This window comes from Serinus canaria, chromosome 21, assembly GCF_022539315.1.
Source record: "Serinus canaria isolate serCan28SL12 chromosome 21, serCan2020, whole genome shotgun sequence".
NCBI classification, from domain to species: domain Eukaryota; kingdom Metazoa; phylum Chordata; class Aves; order Passeriformes; family Fringillidae; genus Serinus; species Serinus canaria.
Window position 1 is genome coordinate 4,265,351 of NC_066334.1, and position 24,217 is coordinate 4,289,567.

General features: G+C 54.4%; 1 protein-coding gene across 4 annotated transcripts; it reads left to right on the forward strand.

The window, feature by feature from the left end:
* The first annotated feature begins 109 nt into the window (after positions 1 to 109).
* CHD5 (chromodomain helicase DNA binding protein 5) lies at positions 110 to 23,461 on the forward strand. 4 transcript variants are annotated; one of them, XM_050982629.1, is made up of 42 exons: positions 110 to 189; positions 1,071 to 1,201; positions 3,587 to 3,766; positions 4,204 to 4,322; positions 4,816 to 5,054; positions 5,804 to 5,928; positions 7,012 to 7,135; positions 8,543 to 8,709; positions 8,789 to 9,010; positions 9,475 to 9,675; positions 9,761 to 9,972; positions 10,939 to 11,070; positions 11,577 to 11,685; positions 11,976 to 12,167; positions 12,253 to 12,453; positions 12,797 to 12,934; positions 13,333 to 13,454; positions 13,618 to 13,791; positions 14,458 to 14,599; positions 14,794 to 14,925; positions 15,412 to 15,529; positions 15,976 to 16,100; positions 16,433 to 16,664; positions 16,742 to 16,867; positions 16,982 to 17,154; positions 17,310 to 17,484; positions 17,896 to 17,988; positions 18,389 to 18,477; positions 18,654 to 18,787; positions 18,983 to 19,127; positions 19,312 to 19,471; positions 19,597 to 19,676; positions 19,796 to 19,922; positions 20,257 to 20,364; positions 20,664 to 20,801; positions 21,050 to 21,158; positions 21,340 to 21,472; positions 21,665 to 21,860; positions 22,035 to 22,195; positions 22,289 to 22,403; positions 22,514 to 22,564; positions 22,797 to 23,461. In XM_050982629.1, exons 1-41 carry the CDS (start codon positions 126 to 128, stop codon positions 22,519 to 22,521), a joined length of 5,871 nt encoding a protein of 1,956 aa, XP_050838586.1. In that variant the 5' UTR covers positions 110 to 125; the 3' UTR covers positions 22,522 to 22,564; positions 22,797 to 23,461. The 4 variants fall into 4 exon arrangements, with proteins under 4 accessions (XP_050838586.1, XP_050838587.1, XP_050838588.1 ...); XM_050982630.1 differs by having other exon boundaries at positions 22,800 to 23,461; XM_050982631.1 differs by having other exon boundaries at positions 131 to 189; positions 1,074 to 1,201.
* The last annotated feature ends 756 nt before the right edge of the window (positions 23,462 to 24,217 follow it).

The following is a 24,217-nucleotide window of genomic DNA, read 5'->3' on the forward strand; positions in this document are numbered from 1 at the left end:
CGGGGGGCGTGGCCGGGGCGTGTCCCCCGCGGGGGGCGGGGCCGGCTCTCGCCATCTTGGCGCGGAGCGGCCGCACCCGGCTCGGCCCCGGCGCTCGGCCCGGGGCGGGCGCTGCCCCGCCCGGCATGCGGGGCCCGGCGGCCGCCCGGGAGCTGCTGGACGACGCGGACAACGAGGAGGATGTGTCGGGTAGGCGGCGGCGGCAGGCGGGGGGCACGGGCGGGGCAGTGGCATCGCTCCTCGTCGGTCCGGCCGTGCCGCGGGCGATGCCCGCTCTCCCTGCGACCCGGACCGGAGCGGTCTGTGCCGGGTCCTCCTCTGTAGCCGGTTCCCCCTCGGGCCGTGCCTGGAGGCCAGCTGGTTCCTCGGGCTGGGCTTGGTGCAGCGATGCCCACCCTGTCAGACCTAAACCAGCACAGCATGAATCAGTGAATCATGGAATCCCAGGATGGTTTGGGTTGGGAGGGATCTTAAAGAGCATCCAGTTCCACCCCCTGCCATGGGCAGGTACACCTTCCACTATCCCAGGTTGCTCCAAGCCCCGTCCAACCTGGTCTTGAACAGTTCCAGGGATGGAGCATCCAGAGCTTCTCTGGGCAGCCTGTGCCAGGGCCTCTCAGGAGTCGAGCAAGGAATACGTCCTGACCATTCCAAAGTGGGGTTGCTATGTGAGCTCAGAAATCAAAAATAAAGACAGAGGCCTAAATCTGTGTGGAGACTGGCTGGGGTGCACTGGGTTTGGGGAGATAATGATGGGAAGGGGAGGTGTGCACTAGCATCAGTTCCTCTGCCCAGGGCTGGGTCCCTGAGCTGGTGTGAGTGGCCCAGAACAACCTGGCAGCTGTGGCACCCTTTTTCCTCATGAATCTTTCCTCTCCTCCATTCACTGTGTTTTTGTGAGCTCTGCCTGGGGATCAGAAAGGTAAAAGCCAAGTGCTTTTACCTTGCAGGAGAGGCCACAGAACTATGAGTCCTGTGGCCTGAAGCTGCTGCTCAGGTGTGCTCCTCTGTCACAGTGAGCATGGTGTCCTGTGCAGTCTGTCCATGTGAGCTGTCCCTTTTGTCCCCAGAAGAAGATGATGGGGTGCTGGAAGGATTGGATGAGTTTTTTGCAGAAGACCAAGTTGTGGTACAGAAAAAGAAGAAATCCAAGAAGCTGAAAGATGGCAAGGCTGCCAAAATCAAGAGGAGGAAGAAGGAGGTAACACTGCATTTTCTCACAGGGGGCTGGGGCTCCTCAGCTGTGGTGCAGAGGCAGCAGCTCAGAGTGATGCTGTCAAGCACCTCTTGGATGGAAAGAAGGGTCATTACTGGGATTTTCCCTCACTGAGAAGGTGTTCTCCCAGCCTGGGGAGGTGACCCTCTTGCCCTTTCCCAGCTTGGCTGCTCAGTAGTGGCAGTCCCCTGCAAGTGAGATGATCCAGGGGCCTCAAGGGCTTGGCACATGGAAGGACTCTCAGGCCTTTTGTAGGAAAACAAAGGTGAGGATTTGTGTCCTCAAGGGTCAGGCCTGAGGCTGCACTGAAGCTGTGCTGCTGGCTCAAGACGGCTGTCTGGCAGTGCTCACTGAGCCTGTGCCACATGGGCCCTGCTTCTCACTGTCCCATCCCCAGACAGTGCTGAACATGAGGATGGGAGCAGACATCTTGTGTGCTGGCCCTTTTCCTGCCTGAATGTGGGCAGGCTGCTGGGAAGAAAGAATGAGCAGTGATAGTTCCTCAGCCCCCCATTTCCCTTGCTGGGGCTGGGGAGAAGCTGCTCACCCAGTACAGCTGGGCATGACCCCCCCTTGCTGAGGGAGCTGTAAGCAGAGGGGCTGGATGAGGTATTGCATTGAAGTGCTTGTGCTAGGGGCAGGAGCATGATGAGCTGCTGGTTTAAAGACAGGTGATTCCATCCTGCACTGCCTCTTGCTGTCATGGCCCCAAGGAAGCTTGTTTCCATCGTGGCCATAGTGATGTTCTCTTTCTGCAGATACCACACAGGCCCTCTGCCCCCTCTACCTCTCCCATTCTTAGGCACAGTTTTTTCCCAAGCTGTTTTCTGAGAGGAGAAAAATAAAACACAACTCCAAGGTGTTTTCATCTCTGCCCCTCTGCTGTTGCTGCTGACCTGCCTGAGCCCTGCAGCTGTGTGTGCAGCTTGTGCTGAGCTTGGCTGCTGCTGAGCTGGGGGTGGGGAGGAAACAACAGGCTGAGAGCCCGGATTTTTTAAAATTAATGCCTTGTGTGGGCAGCTCTAACCAGATTCCACTTGTGGGGGACTGTCCCCTCATCTGTCAAAGCCAGGGAGAAGCTGGGGCTGGAGCTGTTGGCATGAAGCAACACCCTGGCTGCCCTTGGGGTCAGGGGGTAAAAAAAAGTTGGGGCTTCCCTTTCCTGAACTTCTCAAGAGTTTTTGGGGGCAGATGAGCCTTACTCCTGCTAGAGGACTCTCTCTAGTGACTTCTTTTTCCCATGGAAAATAGCCTCTGTTTGGGGCCACTCGCCCTGGCAGACAGGGCGGTGCTGAGCGAGAAATTGGCAAACTTTGCTGGATTTTTCCAAAACTAAAGCTGCCAGCTACTAGGACCCTGCAAGAGGAGGGTGGGAGTGAAGTGCAGGCCTTGATGTGAGCCCGGTGCCTGTGCTTGCTGCGATCCCCGGGCTTTATCCGGGCTGCACTGCCGCGGGAATTCACCGGCGCCAGCCGCAGTGGAGCTGGAGGCGATGCTCGAATCCGCGCTGCAACCCGGCGGAAAAAAACCCGCACGGAACAGCCCGGTTGTGGCTGGAACCTCAGCACAGGCAGATGAAGGTCCTTGGCAGGGAAGGCAGCGGAGAGGGAGATTCAACCTGTACTGCAGCAGTTCCCATGGAAACCAATTATCCTGTGCCCAATTCCAGCTGTTCCTAACCCTGCTGAAGGAGAGGCGCGGGCTGCTCCGAGCCGGGAGGGACCGGCCGAGCCCCGGCAGCCCCGGGGATCAGCGCTCCGGGCAGGAGGGGCAGAGGGAGCCAGGATCGGGGCTGGGCGCTGTCCGCTGTGCTGGCTGGAGCCCGTCCCTCAGCCCTGCCGAGCTCTGGTGCTTCTCAGTGCCCCCGAGGGACCGGGTGGCATCTAGAGGGACCTGGACAAGCTAGGAGGGAGCCCGTGGGAATCTCGTGCAGTTCAACAGAAACATGTGCAGGTGCTGCACCTGGCTCATGGCAACCCCTGATATCAATCCAGGCTGGGTGATGAGCAGCCCTGCTGAGAAGGGTTTGGGTGTGGTGGTTGGTAGGAGGCTGGACGTGCCCTGGCCGTGTGTGTTGGCAGGTCAGGAAGTTACCTGAGTGCTCTGCCCAGCAGGCAGCCACAATCCTGGGGATGGTAATTAGTTCTGTTACCATCAGTGTTGTGCAGTGGGTCATGATCTCTCCAGAAATAAACAAAAATATCCCCTGGGCAGTCCCTGCTCTGGCTCTTCCAGCGCAGTGTAGCCATTGAAGCCTGCTCCTTTCTGACTGTGGGGAAGGAGAATGCATCCACTGGAGATGGGCAGTTTCATGTGGGAGGAGAGTGAAGTGGGGACAGGCTTGTTCTTCAGTGTCACTTTCTGTTTTAGGGGAGCAATGATGAAATGTCAGAAAATGAAGAGGAGATGGAGGAGAAATCGGAAAGCGAAGGGAGTGACTATTCTCCCAACAAAAAGAAGAAGAAAAAACTGAAAGACAAGAAGGAGAAAAAGCCAAAACGGAAGAAGAAGGATGAAGAGGAGGATGACAATGAGGATGGAAGTTTAAAGGTACAAAAGACTTCTTTACTCTGAGCTGGTGCTAGTGCCTGAAGCCAGTCTTGGACAAGAGAAGTTGGGGTTTCATGAGAAACCCTTGGGTTTGGCAAGGATGAAGTTGCAGGTGAATGACTGGGACAGGAAAAGTTCTATTTCCTTGGTACTTATCTTGAGTGTAGAGAAAAGTTGAGTTTCTTGGAGCTGTGAAACCTGCCAAGGCCTTGTATAGTGTTACATGGTGGGGAGCATTTCCATGGTGCCCTGTTCATTTGTTTCTTGGGACTGCAATGAAACATTAATTTGTTAAGTGCTTGTGTGTGCTGTTTCATAAATCCCAGAAACAAATCCCTGCATATCACTGACTAGGGAGATATGGAGCACATGACAGAGCCAGCCTTGTGCTGCTCATCTGCAGAGTTTGCGTTAATGATAACTCTCTAAATCTCCAGGAGCCCAAGAGCTCAGCCCAGCTCATGGAGGAATGGGGTCTCGATGACGTAGATTACGTTTTCTCAGAAGAGGATTACCATACTCTGACGAATTACAAGGCTTTCAGCCAGTTCCTCAGGTAGGGAACTGTGGTCCTGGTGGTTGAGGTTTGGGCATTGCTCAGTCAGCAGATAAAGTTTTGAAGTCAGTTCTGCATCACCAGCTACTTGTCACTTTTTCCTCCCAACTCAGTCCTCAGAACTCCTTTTATTTGGAGGATTGACTGGAAAACAGCTGAAGCGTTTGTCTCTCCTGCTCTCCAAAGCCCCATATTTTGTGTGTGCTTATTTGAAAAGTTTAATGAGAAAAACAGTGTTAATGAATTTCTGCTCCTACCATGAGCCTTTCAGAGCACAGCAGATATTTCAGGGAAGGGAAGTCTCTGAGGAGATTTAGATGTGGCCCCCTTGCCTACATTTGCTTGAGGAAGCTCTGGTTTCTGCTGCCTCCCCATGAAACTCCTGCTGGGAGTTTCACTCTACCACATCTTTTGGGCTGAAGCACCAGCATGTGAGTGCAGGAGCAGACACACAACACAGTGCTGCTAATCATGTTCTCCCTCTGCCCTGCAGGCCTCTGATTGCCAAGAAGAACCCCAAGATCCCCATGTCCAAGATGATGACGGTGCTCGGTGCCAAGTGGCGAGAGTTCAGTGCCAACAACCCCTTCAAGGGCAGCTCGGCAGCCGCCGCTGCGGCAGCTGTGGCTGCAGCTGTGGAGACTGTCACCATCTCCCCAGCCCTCCCTGCCAGCCCCCAGCCCTCTGCCCTGCCCACTGTCGTCAGGAAGGCCAAGACCAAGGAGGGCAAGGGTGGGTGCCACTTGTGGGGGGCTGCTCTTGCCAGCAGAGCTGGCACAAGGCTGCAGAGCACAAGCTTTGGCAAACCTGGGAGGAAAAGAGGCTGCCAGAGAGTGATAGGAGCCTCCTTGAGCCAGGTCTCATAAGCTCTTGGAGGTCTATTACTCGCCCAAGATAGCTCAGCTACCTTTGGAGGCATAAAATCAGCAGGATGGCTTCTGTTGCAGTGTTGGAAACAAAAAAGTTTAATAAAAGGCAAAATTACAAACAGAGAAAAACTGAGCCAGGTGCAAGAGGTTCTTGCTCCTGGTAAAACACCTCACAAAAGCCAGTAGTTTCTTTGTTCTCTTCTTTTTCTAGTAAATTGCTCAGGTGGGACTTTTTGGCTTCTGTCTAATTAGCCATCCTTAAGTTTGAGGTGAAGTCTCTTAGGCTTATGAGATGTCTTTTTACCCAATTGAGGAGAGAAACCTCTGGGCTTCTTTCCTTTTGAAAGGCACAGAGTAGTGTCTGCAGCTCCCGTTGGTCTTGCAGAGGTCCTTGAGAGGCATGGGGTTCATGAACCATGGCAGATCGAGCCTCTGAGTCTGCTGGATGTTTGGCAGTTTGTGGCAATTAATTCAGCTGAGCAGTAGTGGGAAAGTAGAGGATCTCCCTTTGTGCTGTGTTCTGCCTTGGGAAGTTGCTGTTCTGCTGTGCTGGGGGGATGATTTGGGTGACAGTTGTTTGTAGAGTACCAGACAAGTTTTCAATTTCTGCAGGTCCAGGTGTACGGAAGAAAATCAAGGGCTCCAAAGACGGGAAGAAAAAAGGGAAAGGGAAAAAGATGGCAGGCTTGAAATTTCGGTTTGGAGGAATCTCCAGCAAAAGGAAAAAGGGCTCCTCTGTAAGTCTGTGGGGCTTTGGGTCTGGGAGGGAAGTACTGGGACAAACCCTGGCTGGGGAGGGACATCCACCCCGTGTCAGGGGTGTCACAGCCTCACTTGTGCCCCTCTTTTGGTCCTTGATCAGCACATCCCCTTGACCTGTGTCCAGCCTCAGATTTGTGAGACTCGTGTCTGGCCACAGCTTTTGCTAGAATCACACGACCCTGTTTACTTTCAGCAGTGTGGGTGATAATGCCATCATTTCAGATTTCATTTGCAAAGGAATTCTTCAGGGCTTGCACTGCAGCTGAACCGTGCACCACAGAGAATTCTGGGATGCTTTAATTGCATTAGCAGGGCCTGCCCACGGCAGCTGGAGTCCCGTGGCATTGCCTGGGATGCTGGAGCTGCCCAGCCACAGCACACTGGGCTCTTCTCAGTGCACCAGTATCAGGAATGTTTCAAGGAGTTAACAGCATTTTAAAGAATAATTTCCTTAGATAACTAGTGGGGCACTTCTAGGTGTTGATAGGATTGGTCAAACCCCCTCACCTCACTCTGTTGCAGTTCCAGCTCTAATTTCCATAACACAACCTGTTTGCAAGCACATCCCTGTGCTGAAGGTTGAAGGGGCAGGACCCACTCATTGCTGCAGATTTTCAATCATATATCACAAAAAATTCCTCCCATGCTCTAGAGCCACACATTCACCTTCCAGAGAGTCACAAAGAGCTCCTGCAGCTGGAGCCTGAGCACCTGGTTAGGAGTGTGCAGGCTGGGGATTTGCATGCTTGAGTAAGAATTCAGATGCATTATTATGTTTTGACTCCATGGGATGCTGGGCCTGTTTTGACTCCTTTCATGCTATGGGAATGCCAAGTGTGAATGCCTGCATGCATGGACACAGGAGGAATGGCAGAGCTGAAATGGGTGTCAAAAGAGAGAGAGGGAGCAAAGTTCTGCCAAGATGTGGAAAAAGGGGCCTTTGGATGCACAGGGTGGGAGTATAGGGTTGTTCCTCTTCAGGAGAACAGTCCCAGCAGTGGAATGACAGCTGGGATGCCAGCACTTGGACTGGGTGTGCTTTGCTTTTCCCTCTGCAGAGCGAAGAGGAGGAACGGGAAGAATCTGACTTTGACAGCGCCAGCATCAACAGCTCCTCCGTGCGCTCAGAGTGCTCGGCTGGCCTGGGGAAGAGAGGGAAGAAGAGGAAAAAGAAAAAGAGGAGTAGGCCATCCTTTGTACTCTGTTCCTATTCTGTTTGGATTTCCCTGTTCTGAGGATTTCCCTGTTCTGATGATTTCCCTGTTCTGTTCTGATTTCCCTGGCCTGTGCAGCTCCGGGCTGTGTCTGGCACTAGCTCAGTGGCAGAGGATGTGCCTGTGCCTGTCTGTGTGAGTGGAGTGTGAGGTGCTCTCTGGTGTCCAGGCCCTGCTGCTGGGGGGCTCGTGCCTGCAAGGAATTTGTGGGGTTTCCAGGGAAGTGATTTTCTGAGGAACAGCCCCTGGAGAGATGTGGCTTGTGGTGAGCTCCCAGCAGAGCAGGGCAGGCTGTGGGTGAGGCCGTGTGAAGGCAAGGGATGTTTTGTCTGTGTGAGGTGTGCAGTCAGGCAGAGGAAGGTGGCAGAGCTGTGGTAGCCATGCAGGGACAGGGAGGCATGTGAACCATGGAAAGGATCTGTCAGGATCTGCCAGTGGCTGTGTGACCACATTTGTGTGAGTCCCTTCATCTCTTCCCAGGTGGATGTTGTGCCATGGCACCTCTGTCCTCCTGCTGCTCTGAAGAGCAGCCCCTTTGCTGAGCATGTTGCTTTTCTGTCTTGTGTCCTTGTTTGGGATGAGATATTTCAGATCCAGGCACAACATCCTTTGGCTTCTTAGCTTTTCTGATGGATTTTTGCTTCCAAGAAATAGAAGGGCAGCTTCTGGGCTGGGGATCAGTTAGGGTGTGATACTGGCCAGCCTCCCCTTTGGCTGGTGAGGCTGGACTGGCTGGCCCCATGTCTTGTGTGTGAAGGGCATTGCTTGTGGCCTTGTGAGGCCCCTCGTGCTGGAGGTAGGCAGCTCCTGCTGCGTGCTGGAGGAGTGGAAGGTTGGAGTTCCATGTCAGGAGTTTGTGGTGGCAGAGCTGGGAATTGAGATGAGCCGTTCTGGCACTTGCAAGGCCTCATTCCTCTGCTCTTTTCCCTTCCATGCTGTGTTGAGAGTGCTCCTGCCTCTGTGCCAGGGAGCCCAGAGGAAGAGCAGAGTAGTACCCAGGAGAGGAGTCCTGTCCTTGGCCGTGTCACCCTTGCATGGTGCGTTTGCAGCTGGTGCTGGTACCTGGGGAGGTTTCTCTGACCGGCCTCCCTTGCAACCTCTCCAGGTTCTGGCATTCTCCATTGAGAGCCTGAAGGAACCAAAGGATGATACAGTGTGGAGAGAGAAAGAGAGACAGAGGTGAGATGATGCTGTGTGCAAAGGTGAACTGTGGTGCTGAGGGACAGAGAGGTAGTGGGAATTAACAGGAGGGGTCTGAGGTGAAATGCTGTCCTTATTTCCTTAACTGTATGGTAGAGGAGTATGTGTCCCATTCCCTCCGGGAGAGCTGGCTGCTCTGCCACCCCTCTGACTGTCACCTGTCCCTTGCTTGCAGTTGAAGAGGGGGACGGGTACGAGACCGACCACCAGGACTACTGTGAGGTGTGCCAGCAGGGCGGGGAGATCATCCTGTGTGACACCTGCCCCCGCGCCTACCACCTGGTCTGCCTGGACCCCGAGCTGGAGAAGGCCCCCGAGGGCAAGTGGAGCTGCCCCCACTGTGTGAGTGGGGTCGGGGTCCCTTGGGAGTGGGTGGTCTGCTGCTGGGAACCCTTGGGTTACACTGGCTGTGCTCCCCCAGGAGAAGGAGGGCATCCAATGGGAGCCGAAGGAGGAGGAGGAGGAGGAAGAGGATGGTGGTGAAGAGGAGGAGGAGGATGACCACATGGAGTTCTGCCGGGTGTGTAAGGACGGAGGGGAGCTGCTGTGCTGTGACACCTGCCCGTCCTCCTACCACCTTCACTGCCTGAACCCGCCGCTGCCAGAGATCCCAAACGGTGAATGGCTCTGCCCACGCTGTACAGTGAGTGTTACTGCCATTCCCATTCCTTACTCTGCCCCTGCTCCCACACCTGCCTGCCCTGCCAGTGGCTCTCATGGCTGCTGCTGCCCCTCACAGCCCTGCCCTCTGCCCCAAATCCCTCCCTGAGGAGTGTTGCTGCCAGGTGCATGTGCCTGAGAGTGCGGGGTGGCTCTGTGAGGTTCTGCTGCCTCTGTGGTCTCCCTGTGGGAATTGCTGGCTGGGAGCTTCCCGGCCTGGTTTCTGATGGGGTGTCAAGCCTTGTTCCATACATGGCCTATAGAGAGGGGCCTTTTCTGCCTGGTGGCAAGACCTGTCCCCATGGGGATGCAGAAGTGTCACGGACACTTCTCAGGCACCCTGTGCTGGCTGCTGTCCACTCAGCACTGACAGCCCCTTCTGCCCCTCAGTTCCCTGTGACCCCTGGCAGGGTCTCACCTTAAACTCTTGCCTGTTTGTCCCCCCAGTGCCCTCCCTTGAAGGGCAAAGTGCAGCGCATCCTGCACTGGGCCTGGAGGGAGCCGCCGCCCGCCCCGCCGCCGCCCGCCGCCGACCCGCAGCCGGCTCTGTCCCCGCCCAAGGCGCTCGAGGGGATCCCGGAGCGAGAGTTCTTTGTGAAATGGGCAGGCCTCTCCTACTGGCACTGCTCCTGGGTCAAGGAGCTGCAGGTGAGCCCACGTGGCGTTGGTGTAGAGCCCCCGCCCAGCCCTGTGCCCAGTGCCCCAGGCTGAGCGTGGCTCCCTCCTGCTGCAGCTGGAGCTGTACCACACCGTGATGTACCGCAACTACCAGCGCAAGAACGACATGGATGAGCCACCAGCCTTTGACTATGGCTCTGGGGACGAGGACAGCCAGAGGGAGAAGAGGAAGAACAAGGACCCCCAGTATGCCAAGATGGAGGAGCGGTTCTACCGCTATGGCATCAAACCTGAGTGGATGATGATCCACCGCATCCTGAACCACAGGTGAGGAGCCTGGGGGAAATTCTGCCATCCTTCTGCAAGGCCAAACCCTTGGGCTGGTGGGATTTCAGCTGCTGGCCTGTGCTGAGGTCTCTGTTGCCTTGGAGGTTTGCTTCTGGGCTGAAGCTGAGGCTGGAAGGGGATCCATGCTGCCTTATTTTCATGTCTGCTATGTTACACATTAAAAATAGAGTTATAGCAAATTTTCCCAAAGGTGGATGCACAGTGTTCCACTCTTCCCAGTCATACTGTCTGGGTCTTGTTACAGCCTCACCATTCTGTAAATTCTGATGCTGATGGGGACGGTGCTGAGGGGAAGAGTCAGCATGTGGCTGAGTCCCTTACAGAGCCTTGACATTGATATTTCTTTTCTGTAGAAGAAATTCCCTGTGAATGAGATGTGCTGTGCAGATGGGCTTTCTGCATCGAGTGGCTGGAGACATGTTTTTGTTGAATTTCTACATTTCAAGTGGCAGCTTGAAATATCAAGCAATAGCAGCAGCTCTGCTGGAAGGCTGCATGGCAGGAAAGAACTAAAGCTGCCTGTCTGATTTTCATGTGAGCTTTACCTTGTCCACTAACAAGGCAGCAGGTTTCCCTGTAGGCACAGAATCAGACTTGGAAGTGTGTTTATTCTGTTTTTGGTGTGAGCAGAACTTCCTAGAGTGGTGAATGCTGCAGGTGAGAGGGAAAGCACTGGTATCCATCCAGGCCTGGTGAAACAGGGAAATGAGGTTGTTAGTGGAATGGAAAAGCAGCCTGTAAAGCTTAATGGTTTGACACACTCACAGGTGAAAAGGCATTTCTGCTGGAAGCATTGATACTTTGTTTTTCTACCTCAGTTTGGATGTCCTGGTCTGTAGGTGAAGGCAGAGGATGAAGCATCCAGCTCTGCAGAAGCAGATCATGTGAGCTGCTCCCAGGGGCTGGTGGCATTCCCTGATCAGCTTTCTGTGCCCTTTGTTACAGCTTTGACAAAAAGGGAGACATCCATTACCTGATCAAGTGGAAGGACCTGCCCTATGACCAGTGCACCTGGGAGATAGATGACATAGACATCCCCTACTATGAGAACCTCAAACTCCTCTACTGGAACCACAGGTATGAGCCCACAGCTGGGGGAGCTGGGCAGAGCCAGGGCAGCCCCTGCAGGTGTTTGGGACAAGGGGGACACAGAGGTGCCCCCTTTTGAACACCTTGACACTGCTTGCAGTGATTTCTCTTCAAAGATAGGTGGCCCAGCATTGATGAAGGCTGGCCCTCCTCATGTGCCATTTCAGGGCTGCTGTGCAATCCCACCTGCTCTTTTCCAGCCTGTGCTCCCCTTCCCCTGTGTCTGCACTGCCATGACATTCATGGTCTCTGTGGCCATGCTGCCTGTTTTGGGGGAAAACCACAGTACTCTGAGTTTGCTGTTGTTCATTCTGGAGACTGTGTGGACTGTTGTGAGGGGAAAATCAATGCCCTGTAAGTGCCCCTGCTAACTGGGCCAGAATAGCTTCTGTGGGGAGAGGGGCAGTGGAGTGTGGGAGGTGTTTCTGTCCCTTGGCTTGGAGCTGAGAGAAGAGTGACCCCCTGCCATCCCTGACGTGTGCTGGCTGTCACAGGGAGCTGATGCTGGGGGAGGACACCCGCCCTCTGAAGAAGCTGAACAAGAAAGGGAAAAAGCTGAAAGAGGAGAAGCTGGAAAAGCCTCCAGAAACACCTCTTGTGGATGTGAGTGAGAGTGGCGGGGACAGTATCATGGCATGGGAACCTGGAGGGAGGGGATCTGTGCCTTTGTCCTGTCACGTTGTCTTCTCTGGTTCCTTTGGGGACTCTGTTTCCATTGTAAATTCTGGATTGGTGTTGCTGTGAGGAGCCTGGGGGCTGGGCTGTGCCAGGGACCATGTCTGTGTCTCCTTTGGAGCTGTTGGATGTTACAAACCTAAAGAGGGACGTGCTTGGGTGCAGGGGAAGGAGGGGCAGGTGGTTTTCACTGCTGTGTGCCATGGCTCTCTTTTCAGCCTACAGTGAAGTTTGACAAGCAGCCATGGTACATTGATGCCACGGGAGGCACGCTGCACCCTTACCAGCTGGAAGGGCTGAACTGGCTGAGATTCTCCTGGGCACAAGGGACAGATACAATCCTGGCTGATGAGATGGGGCTAGGGAAGACAGTGCAGACCATTGTATTCTTGTATTCCCTGTACAAGGAGGTGAGTGGAGCACCCAGCAGTCCCCGAGGTGGCTGAGAACTGCTGGGTGCAGGGAGATCAGCCTGGGCTCTGTTTTCCTGAACAGGGCCATTCCAAAGGGCCATACCTGGTCAGTGCCCCCCTCTCCACCATCATCAACTGGGAGCGTGAGTTTGAGATGTGGGCACCTGACTTCTACGTGGTGACCTACACGGGGGACAAGGAGAGCCGCTCGGTCATCCGGGAAAATGAGTTTTCTTTTGAGGACAACGCCATCCGCAGCGGGAAGAAGGTCTTCAGGATGAAGGTGGGAGTTGAGTGTGTGCCTGCCCTTTCCCTCTACCTGCCAGTAAGAAGGGGAGAGGAGAATTTGACTTGGAGAGGGTCCCTGATCAGCTTCCCACAGAGGAAAGCTGGCGTTGTTTACTAATGCAGAAGATTTGTGATGAGCTTTACAGGTTTCTGCCAGAGCTTTTCTGTTTCTGTACTCTCCTGCTTGGTTCTCATGTTGGGGTGTTCTGCTGGCACGATTCAGCTCTGTGCCAGGCAGTGCAGCCCTTCTCATCTTGGATCACATGCAGAGCAGCAAAGGTGGAGGCTGTCCTGTTGGCTGCTCTTATCCCAGCTTTTCTCTCCCTCTGCTCCTCCAGAAGGAAGCCCAGATCAAGTTTCATGTCCTGCTCACGTCCTATGAGCTGATCACCATTGACCAGGCAGTGCTGGGCTCCATAGAATGGGCCTGTTTGGTGGTGGATGAAGCACACAGGCTGAAGAACAACCAGTCCAAAGTAGGTGGCAGGTGTTTGTGAGTGATTTTTTTTTCTCTCTTTAACAACCTGTGGCATTAAAAGCCCTTCAGCAGCAGGAGAGGCAGCAGCCTGGCTGTCTGACAGGCTGTCATGGAAGGGAATTCATTCCTCCCCTTCCTGTCCCCTTTACCTGAGGCTCAGTGCAGTCTCCAGCTCCTGGGATGTTCACCCAAGGAGGAGACAAGTGGTGTGACCCAAGGATACACAGGATTGCTGCCTGTGCTCAGTGGGAATGGCTGGGAGCAGGACATGCTGGCACCCTTCTCTTCGTGCCCAGCATGGGGGTCACTGCTTGGTCTCCATGTGCACCCTGCAGAGTCCACAGTAACACACTGGTTCCTTGCTGTCCTTGTCACCCAAACTTATTTCTTTTCCAGTTCTTTAGAGTGCTGAATAGCTACAAGATCGATTACAAGCTGCTCCTCACAGGGACTCCGCTCCAGAACAACTTGGAAGAGCTCTTCCACCTGCTCAATTTCCTGACTCCAGAGAGGTTTAAGTAAGTTGCACTTACCCAGGCCATCCGGGTGGCTCCTCACAAGCATTATCTCCTCTTGTGCCTCGAGAGCTCTGCCCTGGTTTTTAAGTCATAAAGCTGCAGATCCCTTTGCTTTCACGTGCCCCTGTTGCTTAGTGCCATGGGGGTCTGGCTGCTTCCACAGCAACCTGGAGGGGTTCCTGGAGGAGTTTGCAGACATCTCCAAGGAGGACCAGATCAAAAAGCTCCATGACCTGCTGGGTCCCCACATGCTGCGGCGGCTCAAGGCCGATGTGTTCAAGAACATGCCGGCCAAGACGGAGCTGATCGTGCGCGTGGAGCTGAGCCAGATGCAGAAGTGAGTGATTCCAGGGGTGTCTGGCTTCCCCCAGCATGGTGAGGTGTCAGTGGGGATTGAGGGGTCAGAGGCATCCTGCTGGCCTGGGGCCTGCTGCAGGAAGAGTGGGAGTACTTTGTGTCTCACCAAGAGGTATGTTCCGTGTGGTTGAACTGAGCTCTGTGCAGTCCTTGGGGTGTGGGAGGCTGGCACTGTGGCTCTGCTGGCTCTGGGGGCACAGAGAAAACACTGAGGCTGAATCCCCCTTCTCCCATTCCTGGCACTAGGACGTGACCTGTGCTGCTGGTGTGCCTGGGGCAGCCTGGAGCGTTGCTGCTGCCCCAGCTCTGGTTCTGCTAGGCTGACCTGTTCAGCTTCAGTGACATCTTTTGCAGCTCAGGGCACTTCCAGGGAGGGCCTGTCACTTCTTCCCCTTGGCTGGCACCCAGCAGAGGGTGGTGGTGGAGGTTCTGTGCCCCTCAGTCCATCCCACTGCCAGGGCTGAGATCCCCCCAGAGCAACTGGGAACACCCAGCCCTAGGTGCTGAATTGCCTTTGGAACCCTCCAAATGTCCCTTTTGCATCTCCAGTGACACTAGGGGGGGTTTAATTCAGTGCCCTCCAATTTGTGCCAGTCCCACACCTGCCCCAGCTAACACAGTGTCTGTCCCATTCTCCCTCCTGCAGGAAGTACTACAAATTCATACTGACAAGGAACTTTGAAGCCCTGAATTCGAAAGGTGGTGGGAATCAGGTCTCACTGCTCAACATCATGATGGACCTGAAGAAGTGCTGCAATCACCCATACCTGTTCCCTGTGGCAGCTGTGGTAGGTCTCCTGCCTTTGCACCCTTGGACATGAGTGGCAGCTGTTTCCATGATCCTGCTTTGGTTAACACTGTGGGTTTCTGTGCGAGTGGTTTCATACAAGGATTTAGGTTTTTGTTTTGGAAATGCAAGTGAAGTCCTCCATGAGGTTAATGTGTGTTGTCCTTGTGGGCACTGACCATGCTGCCTTCACAGGAGGCCCCTGTGCTGCCTAATGGATCTTATGATGGGAATTCTTTGGTCAAATCTTCTGGGAAACTGATGCTGCTCCAAAAGATGCTGAAGAAGTTGCGGGATGGCGGTCACAGAGTTCTGATCTTCTCGCAGGTGAGAGCAGGGATAATAATAAATGCATTTTAAAAGGAATTTGTGTAAATTATGTATGGGAAATTTGTGCTGGGAATAGACAGAAATAGGTGGAATAGCTGGTGACAGCTTCTCCCTCAGGCAGCCATGGCAGTAATGGTGCAAGGGCTGTGTCCCAGCTCACTCCTGAGGGACCGCCTGTCGTGTTTAAGAGCTGTTAGCTCAGGATAGAAAAGAGACAACAATCACGAGGCTCCTCTTTGGGGAGGGAGAGCCAGACACAATTCCTTCTTGCTGGCAGAGTTGCCTGTAGAAGATGAGATGTGAGTGTTGCTCCTCTGGCAGCTGCCTGTTGGCTGTGCTTGCTTTGCTGGCCACGCTGTGCTGCTGCCACCGAGGCCTCTGGGCTGCGGGCAAGGACCATGCTGGGGCAGGGCAGCTCCCCAGGGGAGGCAGAGGTGTTTGGCCATGCAGACCCTCTCATGCCAGGGTCACCTTGCCCTGTAGATGACAAAGATGCTGGATTTGCTGGAGGATTTCCTGGAGTATGAAGGCTACAAGTACGAGCGCATTGACGGGGGCATCACCGGCGGCCTGCGCCAGGAGGCCATCGACAGGTTCAATGGTACTCACCTTCCTTCCTTGCTGAGGGGGGCCATGGGGGGATGACAGTGTGTTGCCAGCAGCAGGGCATCTGCCACTGCCCAGAGCTTGTGCCACACTCGCAGGTCTGGCTTCCTGTGGCATGATGGGGCTGCTTGTACCACACCCTTAAGCTCTTGAGTTGGTTCTCACAAGGAACCCTGAGTGTGCCAGCAGCTGTTCAGCTGGAGGGGCTCCTGCCCTTCCCTCCAAGACCTCAGCAGATGACAGAGCTTCCTCTTTGCTCTGGAGCTGGGTTCTGCAGCACCTGGTTCACAGGGAGTGATGTGTTTTCACTCCTTGACACCCCTGCCTCTTGCTTGTCAGCTTCGGAAGCCATTCTGTCCCTCTGAAATGGTGCTGCTCCTCTCTGTGAGCTGTGCTTCCTTCTGTCTCACCTGTTCCCACCTCTGTGTTTGTCGTTCTCAGCTCCTGGGGCTCAGCAGTTCTGCTTTCTCCTCTCCACCCGTGCTGGTGGTCTGGGCATAAACCTTGCTACGGCCGACACTGTCATTATATATGATTCTGACTGGAATCCCCACAATGACATTCAGGTTTCTGACTTTTCCTTTTCCTTCCTGTATAGTAAGTACCTCTCTGGCTGTGCCCTCTCTTTGCACACCCTCACTGGGATTTCAGTATCTTTTCTTGAGAGCTGCTGACACTTTCTCCTGTGTTTGTGGGTATTTCTGCTCAGCAGTCCCTTTCCTTCACCCTCTTCTGGCCTCTCTGACATATAAAACTGGCTCTCCCCTGTGCCATTGTCAATTCTCCTCATACTTATCCTCAGCTGGGTGCCTCTCATGCAGCTTGGAGGGTGAGAAGCATGGCCCTCTTGTCCACGTGGCACGGTGCCACCCTCTCCAGCTCTGTTCTCTGCCTGCAGGCGTTCAGCAGAGCTCACCGCATCGGGCAGAACAAGAAGGTGATGATTTACCGCTTCGTGACCAGGGCCTCCGTGGAGGAGCGCATCACCCAGGTGGCCAAGAGGAAGATGATGCTCACCCACCTGGTGGTCCGCCCGGGGCTCGGCTCCAAGTCGGGCTCCATGACCAAACAAGAGCTGGATGACATCCTCAAGTTTGGGACAGAAGAACTCTTCAAGGATGATGTAGAAGGTGAGGTGGGAGTGCTCTGTGTGAGGCAGGGCCCTCTCTGAGCTGCTGGAGTTCACTGTTTTCTCCCTGTGCCACAGGCATGGTGTCTCAGGGACAGAGGATTGCAATGCCCGATGCCGTTACCCCTTTCTCAGACACACTGTCGTCAAAAGGAGGTGCAGCAACCCCTGGCATGAAAAAAAAGCATGGTAGCACCCCACCAGGTGTGTAGCCCCTCTTTGCTGGGGTGACTTACCCCTCACCTGAGCTTGCCTGGCTCTGGAGCAGACTGTCCAGCCCCCTGATCTGCGCTGCTGTTCCCCTTGCTCTGCTCTCAGGTGACAATAAGGATGTAGATGACAGCAGTGTGATCCACTACGATGATGCTGCCATCTCTAAGCTTTTGGACCGCAACCAGGATGCGACTGACGACACAGAGCTGCAGAACATGAATGAGTATCTCAGCTCCTTTAAAGTGGCTCAGTATGTTGTGAGAGAAGAGGACGGTGTGGTAATGTGATCAGCATCATGTCTTACAATCACCCCTTTGTGCATCCCTCCGTGTTCCCTCTGCTCCCTCTCCTGTCCTTGCGAGTGCTTGGCATGGGGCAGGACCCTTCCTGCTCTCTCTCTCTCTGCTTGAGCTCCCTGTCTCTGGCTCTGCAGGAGGAGGTGGAACGGGAGATCATCAAGCAAGAGGAGAATGTGGACCCTGACTACTGGGAGAAGCTGCTGCGGCACCATTATGAGCAGCAGCAGGAGGATCTGGCCAGGAACCTGGGGAAAGGGAAGAGAATCCGCAAGCAGGTCAACTACAATGACACCTCTCAGGAGGACCAAGGTACGGCCACAGGTGCTTGGCTCCTGGCTGGGCTCATGGGACAGACAGAGCTGTCACTTGGTGTCTCTCTGCAGCTGGTAGATTGCTTGGGTCTGTACTTCCCAGATTCCTAAACTTTCCAGTGTAGAAATTTTCAATTTTCTTTCTTTTTATTTGTTGGTCTGTAAGCTCTGGTTTTGCTGGAAGAATCTAGAAAAGACATGTCTGTGGGCAAAATATTTCAGATTCGTTTTTTGCTGCATAACAGAATGCTAATTCTGTAAAACCTGAGAACACGATTTCCTGTTGCTGTGTCCCCCTCTCCTGTTGCCTGGCAATGAATGCCTGTCATACGCACAAGCAGGCTCTGACCTGTCTAGCACATCCTCACCAGGCAGGGTCTTCTAACATGGCCTCCCTTGTGTTCTGCAGAGTGGCAGGACGAGCTCTCTGACAACCAGTCAGAGTATTCCATTGGCTCTGAGGATGAGGATGAAGACTTTGAAGAAAGGCCAGAAGGCCAGAGTGAGTTGATGTGTTTGTTGATACTCCCTGGGATTTGGAAGCATCAGGAATGTCTGGGTTGGAGGGACTGGAGTGCCCAGGGCTTCTGTTAGGGGACTGTGTCCCTGCTTTCTATCAAGTGATGAGCTTTCCAGGGCAGGGAAGGCAGCCAGCTTCTTCCTTGGCCTCTGCAGGACTGTGGTCTGGTCCACTACGAGGACCAGGCATGGTCCCCCCCTTGTCTGGGAAGGGCAGAGGAGTGTCCTGGCCTGGGGAGTGGTGGCAAGAAGGGACCCTGCAGTCTGGGCAGATGCTCTGATGGGTTCTGCTCCTGTCAGGAGGGAGGGCAGGAAGCCTGGGGCACATGAGGTGTCTTTCCTTGGTGCCTGGCCCATCTGTCACTGAGGCTGCTTGGCTCTAGGTGGCAGAAGACAATCACGGAGACAGCTGAAGACTGACAGAGACAAACCTCTCCCTCCTTTGCTGGCAAGAGTTGGGGGGAACATCGAGGTGAGCCCGAGCCAGAGCATGGCCAATACTGTTGTGCTGGGGCTGCCTGAGGGCTGGATCCCTCTGTGCTGAATCACTGGGACATCAGTCCTGGTCCAGCAATGCCTGTCACAGCTGTGAGGCTCCAGGAAGCCCTGTGCTGCTGAGGCCACTCTGTGATCCTTCACTTCCTGCAGGTTCTGGGCTTCAACGCCCGGCAGCGCAAGGCATTCCTGAATGCCATCATGCGCTGGGGAATGCCACCCCAGGATGCCTTCAACTCCCACTGGCTGGTCCGGGATCTGCGAGGGAAGAGCGAGAAGGAGTTCAGGTACCGAGGTCCTGGCAGGCAGGCAAGGCTGGGAGCCTGCACCCCTTCACTGAAGGCTCTTTTTGGGGAGGCAGTGTCTGTTTCATTCTCTTGTCCCCTTCCTGGGGGTGAGACTTTGCTCATTCAGGGGATCATGTGTGTGCTGGGTTGAGCAGGGAGGCCACGGGCCAGGACTGAAGTCTGGCTTCCCTGCAGGGCATATGTGTCCCTGTTCATGAGACACTTGTGTGAGCCTGGGGCTGATGGTGCTGAGACCTTTGCGGACGGCGTTCCCCGGGAAGGGCTGTCCCGCCAGCACGTGCTGACTCGCATCGGGGTCATGTCACTAGTAAGGAAGAAGGTGGGTGAGTAAAATTATGAATGGGCCTTTTCAAGAATGTTCTGGACACTTTTTCCAGTGGGGTGGCTGCAGAAATCCTGCCATTTGGTCATTCTGTGGGTGAGCAGCCTGGACACGCTGACTCTGTGGCACCAGCTGGAAATGTCCCTGCTCTGTTTGACTTGACCATGTGTGTCTGTCCCAGGTCCAGGAGTTCGAGCATGTCAATGGGAAGTACAGCACCCCAGACCTGCTTCTTGAGGGTCCAGAGAGCAAGAGATCCAGTGAGGTTGTGTCTTCAGAGCCCAACACTCCTGTCCCGGCCAGTCCAGCACACACACATGCAGGACCAGGGGCCCTTGCAGGTAACCAGGGGGTTGTGGCTGGGGTCTGGCTTGGGAGGGAGGTGGGCCAAGACACCAGGAAGTTTTGCAGATGTTTTACTCATCAGGCCCTGCTCGACAGCTTCCAAGCTTTGCTCTTCCTACAGACAAAACAGAAGCACAGCTGGGGTTCCATGAGGAAAAGGACCCAGTGGAACAGAAGCCCAGAAAGGTGTCTGAGAGCCAGGTGAGGTGGCTTTGTTCAGCATCTCCTCCAGGAAGTTTTCCCTGCTCTGTCTGGGAACTTGGGGTACTCCCTAGGGAAGGGAGTGCTGGGCTGATCTGGAATGGGTGCTTGGCCTTTAGGTACCTGCAAGTGCCGAGGTGGAGAGCGAAGAGCATCCGGAAAGCTGCGATGGCAAGGAGAGGCCAAGGAAAGAGAAGCAAGAGGATTGTGAAAAGGCTGAGCCTTCTTCTGAGCCCCTGGGGAAAGGTGAGGCTGTGTATCTTCCCTGTGTCGCTATGGGAAACCTGAATGTCACAAATTTCCTGCAGAAATTCCTGAAAAAACAAGTTGTAAATTGCATGAAATGGTCATGCATGAAATTGTGTGAATTTTGGGGGGCATTTGTTCCTTCAGATGTCTCAAGGAAGAGGGAAAACTAAATACATTTATTTGATAAAATACAGAAGAATGTTCTCTTTGAAGTTCTTTGAGCATCTTGAACATACAAACAATATAGTTACCTTACCCTAAAAGGGAAAGTCTGTCTGGATAATTAGGTTGTTCCCTGCAGAGCACTTTCCATGTCAAGCATTTCTTGTAGGCCTGTTCCCTCCTGCAGACGAGGGGATTCAAGAGCAAGAGAAGCCTTTGGAGAAGGCAGAGTTGAGCAGCAGCCCAGGGAAGGGGGAGGATAAAGAAGTCAAGCCAGGTGAGGCATGAGGCTTTGGAGAGACAAGAGTGGGAAGAATTCCCAGAGTGAGGCCAGTGCCTGGCACAGTGACAGAGCGTGCCCACAGTGTGGTGGCAAAGATGCCATCAGCACCACTGGTGCTCAGGAGGCACGAGTGGAACAAGACCCTGTTGGGGTGGGCACTGCCTGTGTTAACAAGGGGACCTGCTGGGAGGGGTTGGTGGCCTTTGCAGCAGTGACTGGCTGTTACTGGGGCAGGGTTGGGTCTAGTGGTGGAGCACAGTTAGAGAGGCCAATTCCTTGTGTTTGCCAAGCAGAAGATGGCAAGGAGGAGGAGAAGGAACCAAGTGATGCCCAGCAAAATGGTGACAAAGAGGAAGAGGAGGAGGGAAGGAAGGATGACAGAAACATGAACTTCAGATTCATGTTCAACATTGCAGATGGTGGCTTCACAGGTAAGAGTGAGAGGCGAGGTGTTGCCTGTTCTGCAAAGCAGCTGCAGAGGCTCTGAACGTGTTAAAGGAATGTGACCCCTGTGATGGGCCATGGATGGGCTGGTGCTTTGCTGGCAGCAGCAGAGCTGGGTCTGCACTGTGCCTGTGGTCCTGGGAGGTTCCATCACTCGCCCTGCCCACATGCTGTGCATTGACCTGCAGTCCAGCTGCCTGACCAGGCTGTCTCCCTTCTGCTTCTGCTTCCACAGAGCTGCACACACTGTGGCAGAATGAGGAGAGGGCTGCCATGTCCTCTGGCAAGATCTACGACATCTGGCACCGCCGACACGACTACTGGCTGTTGGCAGGAATTGTCACGTACCCTTTGACCTGGCAGAGCAGGAGGCAGTGAGGCGAGAGAGGCCTTTCTGGGGGTCTGGGAGCTGGGCTGGAGCTGCAGTGATGAGCAGGGAGAGGGTTTAGGGCCATGGTGTCACTGTGGGGTGGTGGGCAGGCTGTTGGCTGGCTGGTTCTGCCCTTGACACTTCTCCCACACCAGTCATGGCTATGCCCGCTGGCAGGACATCCAGAATGACCCACGCTATGTGATCCTGAACGAGCCCTTCAAGTCAGAGATACACAAGGGGAACTACCTTGAGATGAAGAACAAGTTCCTTGCCCGGCGTTTTAAGGCAAGTGGCAGGTCCAGGGCTGGTAAGTCCTTGTTGGTGGGAGGAGCAGAGCAGCACCCTGAAGCCGGGGGGAATTTGCCAGCATTTTCTGCAGGCTAAGTGGGGAATGGACTTTGTGAGGAACTCTGTGGTTTACTGGTTTATAGTGGGGCAGGGTTTGGTCCTGAATCCTTCCTCTCCCACACCTCCCAGTTGCTGGAGCAGGCCCTGGTGATCGAGGAGCAGCTGAGGAGGGCAGCGTACCTCAACATGACCCAAGACCCCAGTCACCCGGCCATGGCACTGAATGCGCGGCTGGCAGAAGTGGAGTGCCTTGCTGAGAGCCACCAGCACCTCTCCAAAGAGTCCCTGGCTGGGAACAAGCCTGCCAACGCTGTCCTGCACAAGGGTATGTGCCTGCAGGGCTGGGGGAGTGTGCTCTGAGGCTAGGAAGGGTTCCCCACCCTCACCTGGGGAGCCAAGCCAGCCCCATCTTGTGTTCTCTGAGCCAGGAGCTGCCTGCTCCTCTTGGCTTGCTGGGTCTGGCAGCCATCCCCCCAAGTACCTCCTGCTTTACTTGCAGTGCTGAACCAGCTTGAGGAGCTGCTGAGTGACATGAAGGCTGATGTGACACGCTTGCCCTCCATGCTGTCCCGCATCCCGCCCGTGGCTGCCCGGCTGCAGATGTCAGAGCGGAGCATCCTCAGCCGCCTGGCCACCCGTGGAGGGGATCCAGCTGCCCAGGTCTGTGGGGATGGGCTCAGAGCCCTCACTGTGAGGGTCATAGTCAGGTCAGGGCTGCAGGCCCATGTCTTTTGTCCCTCCTTGCCTCCCCAGGCCTCCTTTGGCTCTGCTCCGATCTTCAACAACAGCTTTGGGCCAAATTTCCGTGGTCCTGGGCCAGGTGGGATTGTCAACTACAGCCAGATGCCTCTGGGACCCTATGTGACTGGTAGGCTGGGGTTTTGCTCTTGGGCAGAGAAATTCAGAGGGTGGATTTGGGTGGTCCAGGAGAGCTGCCAAAGGACAGTAGTGAGCAAGGTGTTTCCTCTGTCACCACAGATATTTAGCAGTTCCCGTGATTTTTGCCTGCAGCTCCCGCTCCTAGCCGAGGTAAGGCTGTGCTTCCTGCTCTCTGTGCTCTGTTTGTTGGAGAACATGAAGGGGTGGGGGGCTAAATGGAGGCTCCATTTTGGGCTGCCCCCCCAGTGCCAGTATCTCAATGTGGCCTCTCCCTCAAGCAGCACAGTGGAGGTGGGAGCAGATCCTTCCTGCAGCCCCTCCCAGGTGGCATGTGGGTTGGGTCCAGATTTGGCTTACGGACAGCCCTCCTCTTTTCTCACAGCAGCCCTGGGGGACAGTCCCCTGTCCCTGGCCACGAGCCACTGTTGCCAGAGGTCAGCAGGGAAGTTGTGCCAGTGTTGCCTACGTGGAAGATGAGCTGCTGCTGCCGGCACTGCTGCGCTGTCCCGCTCCCGCTTCAAGTGTGCTTTGCCTGCTGCAGCCCCTGTGGGAGCGGCGGGGCTGGGGGTTTGTGTCCGTGTACATTTTTTGCACTTTCTTATTGAAGACTTGAAGAGTTTGTCTGGGCAAGGTGGGCTGAGGGGAGGGAGGGAGGGAGGGGCTGGAGTTGCGGTGTTTGTCTGGTTGTGTTGGCAGGTGTAGGGGTGAATGGAGGCCAGTGGTGCCATGTCCTGGCCGGCTGTGCTCCCCAGCTTCCCCCTAAGGGCCGTCTCTTCATCCTGGTGGTGTTTGAGCAAGCCCATACCTGCTGCTGCCCTGCTGGAATCCCTGGCACTGCTGTGGTGTGGCTGGGGGTCCACATGTGCCAGACTTGGGGCAGGCAGATGGAGGGGATGTGGGTGGGACAAAGGGGGGACAGCTGGAACTGGGATGGGGATGCCTCGAGCGTGGTGGCACCGGCAGCCGTAAGCAACGCCCCTGCATCCGCTTCGTGCTCTGTGTGTCCCGGTTTCTGTTCTGTGTTTTAATAAATCCTTTGGGAAGGACTCACTGCAGTCTGGCGGGGGAAGGGATGGTGGGGTGGCCTCGGGGAGGGCCTGGCCATGGTCTTGGTACCCCTGTTGTCCACACACACACACACACATGTCCACAGGAACGGACACAGATATCTACACAAACACACACGTGCACATGGAGACACAGGACATGCACACATGGACACAGACAGACATGAGAATGTCGTGTATCTACAGTTACTGTTATCTCTGCATGGTGCTCATATATGTACAAATGTCTACATCACCCCCACACCTTTTCATATACAGCATGTGTAGATCTATGTACACACGTGTAGATGTACACAGAACTGTTCTAGATCTACATGTGTGCATATATATCTTTATGTGAGCATACACAGCTGTAAATACTGATTTATTTAGGTACTGCTATGTGGGTGTGTACCTGTACACACACACACCTGTATATCACACAGGTCTATAGAATGTATTTGTGCTTTTAGTAGATGTGTATTTGTGTACATATGTACTTCTGAGTGTGTGTAGACACAGGTATGGGTGGATAATGGGTATATGTACATAGGATAGATCTATACGTGGTATGGATGTATAGATCTATATTTACAGAGTTGTACTGACACATACATGCATATGTATGTAAGAATACACATAAATGTGTTTTTAATTTGAATATATGCACATGTATGCACATACATGGGTAGCTGTATCTATATATCTACACATCTCTATATCTCCATATCTTTATCTCTGTATGGCTATATAGGTG